The following is an 11,680-nucleotide window of genomic DNA, read 5'->3' as shown; positions in this document are numbered from 1 at the left end:
AATTCAAGTCCATGACGATCTGGCTCCAGAGTCCATGTTCTTTTTTCACTAAGCTTATTCACTTTTGTATCTCCAATGCCTAATATGATGCCTGACACATAGAAGGCATGTTTGATGAATTTAATTAAAAACGAATGAACCCTAATTCTTAGGTTATTTGCCATGTGACCTACAGTAAATTACCTAACTTTGAGATTCAATTTCCTCAGAGAATTTATTGTCTATTATTTAAAGCTAATACATGTAAACAATTTTACTCAGCACTTGCTTAGATGCCTAAGGAAGAGTAACTCTCTCCACACTGGGGCAGGTTTTAGAAAGAGTTTTTAGTCATTTTCAAAGCTTAAATATATTTTCTATACTGTTTTACCATGCTTCAGACAGCTAGCTATCCACACAACAGGTGCATGGTGTTCAAGACATGGCAGAGTCCCCATTAATTTCAGCTTCAGGCTACTTAAAACTCTTTCATCTTATTTTTATTTGTTGGATAAGATGATTTTTCTTTCCATTTTAGTTATTTTTTGATAGTCTCCCTGAGAAAGAGGTATTAGTACTTAAACCAAATTTTTGTCACCATCTGTAGCCGTGGTTTACTGCCATTACACCAGTGTTTCCCTCTCTCCACCACTTTAGCTTTTGACCTTGAAGAGAAGCTCTTTTCAATGGCCTGAAGTAGATTCTGGAGTCTACTGCTTTTTAGCTGGATGATCTTAGTTATTCCAAGAATAAGTCTCTTCATCTGTAATAGAAAGAAATTGCTATACTACCTCACAGAGATGTCCTGAAGAGTGAAATTAATTCACATATGGTGTTTAGTATAGTGCCTTGGTACTCTGTAAGAACTCAATAAATATTAACTACGGTTAATATTACTAACAGCTTAGTTCGCTGAAACAATTCCACAGAGCTTTCAAATTACTTTCCTGAATTTTGTAATTTTTCCCTCTCCTCCTCCTCACTCTCAACTCTCGGCTACGCCATTCACACACGCTTTTTACCTCAACCACTTCCTTTTTTCGGTTGCATAAACACAAAACAAGCCAGCCTTTTCCCCTCATTAATAGTTTAACGATGTGGCTTTCTTTTTTCACCAATAGTGTAGCGCACCGTTTCTCACCAATTCACACGTCAATAACGCGTTCTCCTTATCTCATCCTGTGGCTGGTCCACATGCCCAGTTAGCACGACGTACCGCGTTCCTGGGGCAAGCGAGGACTAGCTGGGGAATCTCGACCTGGAGAGGTGGCTTGGCGTGTCTGGCCACCTCCTGTACCAGGTGAGCAAAGCCCAGGCCTGGCGTCGAGAACCCGCTCCGGGCGAGTTCCTCAGCGGCCGGCGAGAGACCGGGCGGGTGAAAGTAGGCTAGCCTCTGAGGCGGGGCCGGCCGGCGTAGGTGGGTCCCTGAGGCGGGGCCAACTCAGTGGGGCGGGGCGAGACCGGCCGGGGTAGGCGGGGGCGTGGGGCGAGGCCGACCAGAGTGGGCGGGCCCCTGAGATGAGGCGGGCGCGGCGGTGTTTGAGCTGTGGCCGCCGGCGCAGAGCAAGTTCTACAGCGGGCAGGCGGGAGGCAGGGCCGGTGCCGAGAGTGGGGCGGGGCCAGCCAGGGTGGGACCGGTCCCTGAAGCTGGGGGCGGGGCGAACCTCGCTGACCTACCGGCAGGCCAGCTGAGTCCTGTCATAGTGGGAGGTGGCCTGCGCGCTCAGGTTCCTTAGCTGGTGCAGCTCTGGCGGAGTCTGCGCGATGGGCGATTCGGGAAGGCCGGAAGCGGCCAGGGCCAAGCAGGATGAGGTAAATGTCGCTGCCGCTTCCTTTCCAGTCCCCCAGTCACGCCGAGCCTTTAGGTTGCAGGTTGCGGCGGGGCCTTGCAAGTTGCATAACCGCTGTGGGAACTTCTCCCCACTGCCCTCAGAAAAGCGGTGCAGGCCCTGCCGCGCACCGTCGCCGCAGCCTGGTTTTATTGTCGGAAGCGCAGGCGAGGCCGTCGATCCCTGGGGAGAGCTGAGGAGGGAGCCGGGTTTGCGCTCCGCTGCTCTGCTCCGGGGCCCGCCAAGGGCGACGTTCTGAGCCTTCAGACCCGGGTGAGGTGCACCCCCCTCACTTACCCGCCCCATACTCTCCTCCAGTCCTCCTGGAGCTCTAGCCCGGGAAACTGAGGCAAGGAGAGAGAATAGTTGGAAATTCACCTGTGGAAATTGAGAGGCGGATGGGGTGGAGAGACAGGGAATCCTCATAACAATGAAAAAAATTAGGCTACTTAACTAGCTGTGAATCTTTGGGGTCTCACTTTCATCATGTATACAGGATTAAATTCAGTGTTGTATACTAAGTGCCACGAAAGTTGTAGGTGCCTAATAAACCTAAGATAACGTGCTCATACTGTCTGCTTCTATGGTAGTAGAAAAAAACCGAACCCGTTGTCGTCAAGTCGGTTCCAACTCATAGCGACCCCCTAGGACAGGGTAGAACTGCCCGTAGGGTTTCCAAGGAACGTGCCTGGTGAATTCGAACTGCTGACCTTTGGTTAGCAGCCGAACTCTTAACCCCTACGCCACCAGGGTTTCCATGATAGTAGCAGTACCTAATAACTGTAAATAAATCGAGATTTATTAGACTGTAGGGTTGCGTAGTGGGTAGTTTTAAATGGCTGCTGCATAATTTTCACACCCTGTTATTTTGCAAATACCTCTAAACCATTTATGTACGAAGGAACTGATTTTGTACGTCTGAGACCTGTTGCTGTTTATGATTTAATGCTGTGAATATTTGGAGGGAAAGTAAGAGTTTTAGCTCATAGAGACCCACGTTTAACCCTGCATTTCTTTAGACAGATTAGTTGTAGTTGCCAGGTTTGGGGTTTGATTTTATTTTGGTTTTGTAAATCAAAGGTATGTTGAAACCCATGTGAAATTGTGCATTACAGATGAGTAAGTAAACATAATTAAGCTGGTGCATACCTTGCTTACTGGATAATCCACCCCGCTAGGCCCTTATTACAAGTGAAAACAATTTTGTATGATAAAGAACAACCTGGAATAATATATTGTCATTAGGTTCACACCAAACTCTGCGGTAGAGGTGCCAATTTCCAGAACACTAATTCTGAACCTTATTTTTAATGTCCCATCATTCACATGTGAAACACATTTCTGTCAATAACATGCTTCATGATCTCATTACATAATAGTAAGTTTAACCTGGGGAAAAAAGGGAGGGCTAGTGTAGTTTTTTTGTTTAGTTGGTTTTTGCAGATTTTGAAACTTGTACAGTTAAAAATCCCTACCATAAACCTTATCATTTTGGCTGTTTTTCACCAGCCTCATGTCACCTTGGTTCTTCCAGCTTTATTTACAAGCAAATGATTTTTTAAAAATACTTTTCCTAGGAATCTAATTTGGTGGTTCCCCCCCCCCAACCCCATGCTCATTTCATTGGTTCCATCACTGCCATTTGTTAAATTATTTTTGCTTAAACTATCTTTTTTTTTAGAGATAGATAGTAGTATGTACTCCCTTTGGCTTCAGCTCATCTCACTGCTTTGAATTCTGAGCTTTAGGTGTAGACACTGGCCCTACTCCAGCTCATTACCTACAGAGAGAGAGAGATGTAGTTTAAGGCAGGGGTTGAGTTCAGAGTAAATACATTTCTAATCTTATTTCTGCCACTTATTAGTTGAGTGAGTCTATGTGTGTAGTTTACCCCCTCCAAGACTTAGTTTGCCCATCAGTGAAATGAAAATAGTATTCCCTATTGGGCACAGTTGTTGTATGAACTCAATGGAATAATGTATGTAAAGCATCTGTGTGGGGACAGGACTCAAAAGCAACCTCATTGCCAGACCTGAAGGTCTTGATTTTATGTATACTTCCTGTTCTAGAGCCTGGAACTGTATTTCTCCGTGTGTTATGACTCGTCTGAGATTGGAAGCTGTTAATGGCAGAAAAAAAATTCACTAACTAAAAACTGGAAAACTTCAGTTCTTTAAATTTGCTCAAATATTGGTGGAATAAACATCTATTGTCAGAGACTATGCTAGGCTTTTGGGATTTCACCACTATGAAGACAGTTTTAACTCTCAAGAAACGTAGTCTAGCGAGGACTACAGATAAATAGTAGAATGATCTGCAGTGAGATATGTGCTATGTTAGGAATAAGCACAAAGAGGGTATTTAAGTGACATACCTAATCCAGGCCTTTGTGGTAGAGGTAAGATGTGGGGGTGCTCAGAGAAGACTTGATTTCATATTCGAGTTATCTTACTATTGTAATCTGGTCATACAGTAAATTACAAAATCATCAGGTAATCTGAGCACAGGATGAAGAGATATTAGCAGCACGTCCACTTAGCTATCATTTATTGACATTATCCTTGATACTCTGGGAACAATGCAATAAATAAAAACTGGCCCCTGTTCTCTGGGGCTCAGGTGCTTTATCTAGGGAGGCCCGCACCTTTAAATAAGTAGTTACAAAACAAGACAATCCATATTATTATGACAGTACGTGTGAGATGTGCTCAAGCTCCACCTTCTATAGCCTCATGCTTTCATTTTGGGCCGTTCTCTCAAGCTTGCCTTGCCTTAGCCATTTCTTCCCCATCCCTGGCTGTTATGATGCACACTTCCTTTGGAGAGGTATGATGATGGATGGAGGCAGTGGTAAGGATGAAGAAACTTGGTGGGCCCTGGCACAGCAGAAATAGACAGTTCTGGTTAAGAGTCCAGAATTTAAATGTATCTTAATAATCTTGATTTATACATTTTAACCTTTCTTTATGTACTCATTTTCATGCATGCACAACTCTTCTGGTGCTGCTGAGATTTAAAAAGAAAAAAAAAAGTGGCACTGTTCCCTGTCGGAGTGTCAGCAAATTTCCAAAATTCCAGCAAATTTCTAGATTTAGGAGCCCTGGTGGTACAGTGGTTAAGTTCTTGGCTGCCAATAGAAAGGTGTGTGATTTGAACCTACCAGCTGCTCCATGGGAGATGTGACAGTGTGTGTCTGTAAAGAGTTTACAGCCTTGGGAACCCTATGGGGCAGTTCTGGTCTGTCGTATACGGTGGCTTTGAGTCAGAATCGACTAGATGGCAGTGGGGTTGTGTATTGTAGATAGTATTTCTCACTTTATGCCACAAAATTTTGAGACAGTCCACAGTGAGTCTGTATGTGGTTATGTTGAAATGGAAATAAAATAACAAATTGACAAGTTGTTGGTAAGGAATGTTTTCAGATAAGTATTGTAGCATTTTGGTTAATGTGAGAAAACAAAACATTAAAAAGTAGTCTATCAGTATCACTATTCTGCCTCAGAGAGGGACTAAAAGACATTTTCTCCACAAACTTGGACATTTGTTCTTCATGACACTTATGGGTCTAGTTTTGTGCTTATCCTCAAAGTAGCAGTAATGAGTCTTTTGGTTATTATGTGCCAGGCTCTGTTTGAGCACTTTTTAGTCACCAAAATAAACCTATGAGATAGGTATTTTATAGATGAGAAAACTGGGGCTCAGAGAAGTTAAACAGCTTCCTAAAGTCACGTGACTAATCAAACAATGTTAGCCATATGTTCTTGATAATAAGGATTCAACCCAGGCCAAGTGGCTGTCACACCTGTGCTTTCTCCTGAACTCCCGAGATGTGTATTCATATATAACTAAAAGGGGAAATACTACATAAAAAGGTTGTGTGTACTTTATTCTTCAAAGAGGTTATCTTCAGATACCAATGAAAATGAAGTGAAGTCAAGTGAAGAGCCGCTCCTAAGAAAGAGTTCTCGCCGGTTTGTCATCTTTCCAATCCAGTACCCTGATATTTGGAAAATGTATAAACAGGCACAGGCATCCTTCTGGACAGCAGAAGAGGTAAGAAGCATCAGCTTTATCAGCACTCTATAGTCCTGTGTTCATATTTTCTATTACAAAACACTGAACAATTTTAACATATTAAGTTCAAATTATATAAGATAACCTTGAATAAGCTAAGTCGTATAAGATAATGTTTGGAATTACTGACACAAAATGCACTCTTCTCCAATGTTTTGTGTTTAGACTACTGTCTGTAAACAAATTTCCGGCTGCATCTCATTCTGTCAGCTTTTCCGTTCTGATATATCTTAAAACATTTTCTATTTTTAAATATACTTTTGGTTTGCAGTGGCCACATAAAGGTTAATCTTTACTGATGGCCAGTAGGATAAATAACATTGCAGCTTAGCTATAGCCAAAAAAAGAGTGAAAGCCACAGTAACCCTGCTTTCTTATCTGGGAGAGACTTATCTGATTATACAGAAGAAGCCGTCACGTGGAGAGTTTGACCACTCAGGCAGGCAGTGAGCACACTGACCCCTGAGCCTGCCTGGCTGAATTTACAGTGCTTCTCCCAATCTGGCATTCCCCTTAGCTACATCAAACCTGGCACAGCTGCCGGTAACAAAAGGACAGCTGTAGAATGTTTTCTGTTAGTGGAGCATTTTCCACCTAGGAAATGAGCTGAATACAACAAATTAGAGAATACTTGCTGGTTTGCATAGGACATTTGGTCATGCAAGTGACTGCACCATGTTCTCACTGAACACATCATCGGTCTTCATCTTTGAACATGATGGATGATATCTACGTAGGTATCACTTGCTCAATGTGAGTGTGTGCACATGTATGTGTGCATATGCATACATATATACACAGAAATGTGTATAAAAAAAGTGTATATACATAGATAAATAGACAAGTGTTAGTTGCCATTGAGTCGATTCCAATTCATGGTGACCACACGTGTGCAGAGTAGAACTGCTCCATAGGGTTTTCAAGGCTGTGACCTTTTGGAAGCAGACCACCAGGCCTGTTTTCCAAGGTGCCTCTGGGTGGGTTTGAACTGCCAGCCTTTTGGCTGGTAGTCAAGTGCTTAACTGTTCATGCCATCCAGGGATATATATGTGTGTGTGTGTGTATCGGTCTATTGCTAGAGACATTTATCCTTTACATGTAAACACATGCTGTTAAGAATTGAGGCTCTAGAGCCAGGCTGCCTAGGTATAAATCCTGGTTCTACTGTTTACTAGCTGTGGATTTGGGAAAGCTGCTTAACTTCTCTGTGCTTCCTCATTGACAAATTGGGCTAGTAGTACTTGGCTCATTGGGTTATTTTGAGGACTAATGAGATACTTAGAATGGTACCCTGTACTCAGTAAGCACTAAATGTAAGATATTATTTTATATGTACAATAGGGGAGGTTTAAACTAGAAATCATAGATGGCATCAATTTTTCAAATGTTCTGTTATACTCTAAGTTTTATCCACTTACCCATCTTTATTGTTATATTGTCAACATGTTTGTTGTATGATAGTTGTGTAGAACTACAGCAACACCACCACCACCACCAAAACCCAATATTTTCAAACTGGGCCATAATGTTTGGTACACCTTACTGTCCTTTAACCGTCTGTGGTTTTTAGGAAGTTCTTTGTTAGATATGGTTAAGAGAACAAACGGAGTACACAGGTGGTCTTTTCAGTCACCAGTTAAAAACGCATTTCTGATATTTTGGTTTCTTGAATTTTACATGGAAATTATCTTCATCTTTAGGCAAGTATGTTGTACTGTAAGAAATGCTATTAAAAAAATTAAAACATACAGGTTGGTACATATTTTATAGGCAGCTTATAGGAATATTCAAATACACATTTTGAAGGAAAGTCAAACTTTTAGGTCCAAATAGTTTTCATTTAAACAAATTATATATGTTACAATTTAATCACCTTTAGACCCTTATTTTATCAATGGTTTAGCTTAGTTCCCAAATATGACCGACCATCAGAAACCCTGATTTAGAAGGCAGAATATTGGGGAATTATTTTTTAAAACCACCTAGGCAATTCTGATAATCAGCTAGGTTGGAATCGGCATATTTTGATGGTGAAATTGAGAATTTGCCCAGCTGAGATAAAGCTGGACATGGAAGTTTATGTTTCAGGTGGTAGGAACAATTATAAGTGACAGTCAAAAATTAAAGAAATACTTTATAATGAGAAAAATGGAGCCCTGAGCAGGTTCTCTAAATGTGAAATGGGAAGTGACCAATGTAGTATAAATAAAATTTATAAGACCTTTTGAAGCTGAGTGGTCAAAGGGATAACTTAAAAACATAATATTTAAGAACAAGCATATTATAATATTAACATTTAGTATCAGGAATATAATAATGAGAACCAGGAAGATGTCCCTCAATTAAACCTGAGTTGAGGTCTTAATAGAACAGAACCTGATTTTTAGCTTATGTATTGTAAAAAATGTGTACAGATATTTCCCCCTCCCTGGCCCATTTTGTCTCTAACACTTAGCATGGTGTCTGGCATGTAGTAGGTACTCGGTAAACATTTAAAGAATAAGTTAACGGGAAAAAGAATTTTAGAAAAGAACACTCAAATGATTAAAAGGATGGAGTACTGGTTGTTTTTGGAAAGGTCAAAGGGATGGGGCTCTGTTAGAATAAATAAAAGAACAAAGGACAGTTGCTTATTTAAAATGTTTGCAAGGATATTGTGAAACATAGATTCTCCTGAGACAAAATAATATCTACAAGGTCCATTTAAAGACAATTTTTATAGATTTTGTCAAACTCAAGGGTGCATCTCTTAAGTTCAAGGACTATCTCTAATAAACATTTAAAAAATATTTCTATTTCAAGTAAACCATGCCTATAAAGTCATTACTTCTGGGTATAAAAGTAGATCAGTTGGTGGAAAAGTAGCAGCTATAATTGATTAACGGGTGCCTGTTATCTGTCTGTCTGGGAGTCCCTGGGTGTTGCAAACAGTTGACAAGACACTCCACTACTAAGCAAAAGGTTGGAAATTCCAGTCTGCCCAGAGGCACCATGGAAGAAAGCCCTGGCAGTTTATTTCCAAAAAATTAGCAACTGAAAACCCTATGGAGCACAGGTCTACTCTAACACACATGGGGCTGCCCCGAGTCAGAATCAACAGCAACTTGAACCAGATTACCTAACAATATGGTAAATATTATATAAGGCAGAAATTGACTTTATTCATATATCATTCAGTTTAAATGTTAATGTCAATATGTTTAAAATACACTCTGGCTAGTCTGTTTCTCAATTAGCCAGAAAATCAGATTCCTTTGTAATGTAGACACTTTTTTTTTTTTTCCCACATTTTACCAGTAAAGAGCTGACCCTCCTTAATTTGGGGGCAAAAGTTAGTTTTCCAAATACTTTAGGAAGAATTTAACTCTAAGTTAAATTTTTTGAAAAATCTTTTAATTTCAGGTTGACTTATCAAAGGATCTCCCTCATTGGAACAAGCTTACATCAGATGAGAAGTATTTTATCTCCCACATCTTAGCCTTTTTTGCAGCCAGTGATGGAATTGTAAATGAAAACTTGGTAAGATTTTTGTTTTATTTTACTTTTGTCCCCATGCAGCAATTAAATGATGATAATGGCAGCAAGATAATTAGACTGAGCCTGAAAAAAGATGTCTAAGAAATGAATTAGTTGAAGGTTAACTCTTGAAAACATTTTTCTGATGAAGTGTCAGAGAAAAAGATTTATTTTTGCCAGTTGACCAGCAAAATATCATGAAATCCAGCATAATTTGTACCAATCAGCACTACTTATAATGTATAAACGTAGCTTGATTTCTACCCTTAACTAATACAGAATCTGCACCTTACTAACCCTTCCAGAGCTCTATAATAGGGCACTCAGTTCTGACTGCCCGTTTTTGAACTTGAATTATAATTGATCGGGAGTCATGCTTTCTTTTTAAAGAGAACGGAAGAGAAAGATAAGAACTTTCACCATGAACTGAAAAGGCTTCGATTGATATTGGGTCTATTGTCTACTGTCAAAAAAAATGACTTAAGGTCAATTCTACAAAGCATAATAATTATTTTTGGTAGATGTGCTAAAATTTATTTGGCTTATATAAAGTATTTCCACCTAACAGATCAGTTCATTTAATTGCTTAAGAACGAATACATTATGCAGCTAATTTATTGTTGAAAGTCGATGGACAAACAGTGCTGCTTAAATTACCCATAAGGTCTTTGTGACCCGGTTGTGGCATGACAGGCAATATTTAAGTGTTAATTCTGATGCCTAGATTCTAAATAGCAGTGTTTAATGAGAGTCCACAGAATTGGATACATCTGTTTTCCCCTGTTTTCTTAGGTGGAGCGCTTTAGTCAGGAGGTACAGGTTCCAGAGGCCCGCTGTTTCTATGGCTTTCAAATTCTCATCGAGAACGTTCACTCAGAGATGTACAGTTTGCTAATAGACACTTACATCAGAGATCCCAAGAAAAGGTATCTGTGCTGGGATTTTATTTACGAAGATTTATCATATAGCTTATGTTAAGGGCAGAATTTACTCCAAAACTAAATGTTTAGAAAGAATTATTCAAATATGGGTGTTTAGGAGTATGCTTTCTATTTTTTAATAACGTATTAAAAAAAAAACAAACTTGTATAGAACCAGTTGATCTTTAGGTATTGTATCTTAAAAAAAAAAAAAAAAAACCTGTTCATTAGCACATTCTATTTAGAAATTGTATGTTTGAATTTACTCAGTTTTTTATTAGACCTTATCCAAACCACTAATTTGAGTTTTACCTACATGTTTATATTTTATAGACATGCAAAAATACAGAAAACCTACAGATCTAGTAGCATACCATACAGTTGCAGTTATTATCTCTGATGAAAATTTAATCTGATTAAGAAAAACAGGTGGATAACTTTGCCATTCATTCTTTTGTTTTTACAGGGAATTTTTATTTAATGCAATTGAAACAATGCCGTATGTTAAGAAAAAAGCAGATTGGGCTTTGAGATGGATAGCAGATAGAAAATCTACTTTTGGTATGTAGCTTTAATTTATGTGTGAACAAATTTGCCTCAGGTGATATGACACTATTTTATGTGGCGTGACTATCTAGCACAAATCAAAGTCATAGCATGGAACAGGCATACAAATGTCTCAGTATGCCCCTTTTATAAAATCATTACTCCTAATAATTAATTAGAAATCTGTGGTAAAATAATCTAAAGCGATTATCTATTTTTAAAAAGTTGAAAGGTTAAAACGTTAGTATGTAATTATGGGTAAAAAAGAATCAATCACATAGAATCGGACAATAGTATTACAGCAATCTATAGTTTGTACCTACTTTAGGAATGTTTGTTTAGGATTGTAAGCAAATCAAAGTCTTAGCATTTTTCAGGGAACAAATATCTAGTTTCTGAAAAAGAAAATGTTAGTGCAGTCCAGCCAAGGCAAGAAATAGTCGTAACAGGCTTATTTTTCACAGATAAGTTAAATATAAACATCCTTTTGGATGAGTTGGAATCCAATAATTTTCTTTGAGGAAGTAATTAACATTGTGCCTTATGCATAGTACTTTCTCAGTAAGTATTTCTGAATTTAATGAAAATATTCAGGTATTTCCTTTGAATAACTCTTTACCTGTCCAGTTCTTATCTATTTCATAATTGGTGGTCTTTGCCTGATTTTATTCATTGTGTGGGGAAGCAGGTCTCAAAATTTTGGGCCTCAAGAACCCTTTGCACTCTAAAAAATTACTCAGGATTCCAAAGAGTTTTTATTTATGTGGGATTTATCTGTTGATACTTGTGTATTAGAAATGGAAACTGGAACATTTA

At 39.2% G+C, this 11,680-nt stretch overlaps 1 protein-coding gene across 3 annotated transcripts in view; it reads left to right on the top strand.

The window, feature by feature from the left end:
• The first annotated feature begins 1,010 nt into the window (after positions 1 to 1,010).
• The window catches only part of RRM2B (ribonucleotide reductase regulatory TP53 inducible subunit M2B), a 48,696-nt gene continuing 38,026 nt past the window's right edge, over positions 1,011 to 11,680 (top strand). The window contains exons 1-5 of one of the 3 annotated variants that reach the window (XM_064267983.1): positions 1,011 to 1,279; positions 5,706 to 5,861; positions 9,285 to 9,401; positions 10,191 to 10,324; positions 10,785 to 10,879. In XM_064267983.1, coding sequence (XP_064124053.1) covers positions 5,820 to 5,861; positions 9,285 to 9,401; positions 10,191 to 10,324; positions 10,785 to 10,879 — 388 coding nt within the window. In that variant the 5' untranslated portion in view covers positions 1,011 to 1,279; positions 5,706 to 5,819. Of the gene's footprint in view, positions 1,280 to 1,628; positions 1,792 to 1,881; positions 2,082 to 5,705; positions 5,862 to 9,284; positions 9,402 to 10,190; positions 10,325 to 10,784; positions 10,880 to 11,680 lie in introns of those variants that run through there. The other 2 variants (XM_064267982.1, XM_064267984.1) reach the window with 2 other exon arrangements.

Source organism: Loxodonta africana, chromosome 14 (assembly GCF_030014295.1).
Source record: "Loxodonta africana isolate mLoxAfr1 chromosome 14, mLoxAfr1.hap2, whole genome shotgun sequence".
Taxonomy (NCBI): domain Eukaryota; kingdom Metazoa; phylum Chordata; class Mammalia; order Proboscidea; family Elephantidae; genus Loxodonta; species Loxodonta africana.
The sequence above is the reverse complement of the archived record's forward strand: the minus strand, read 5'-3'. Positions and strand labels throughout refer to the sequence as shown.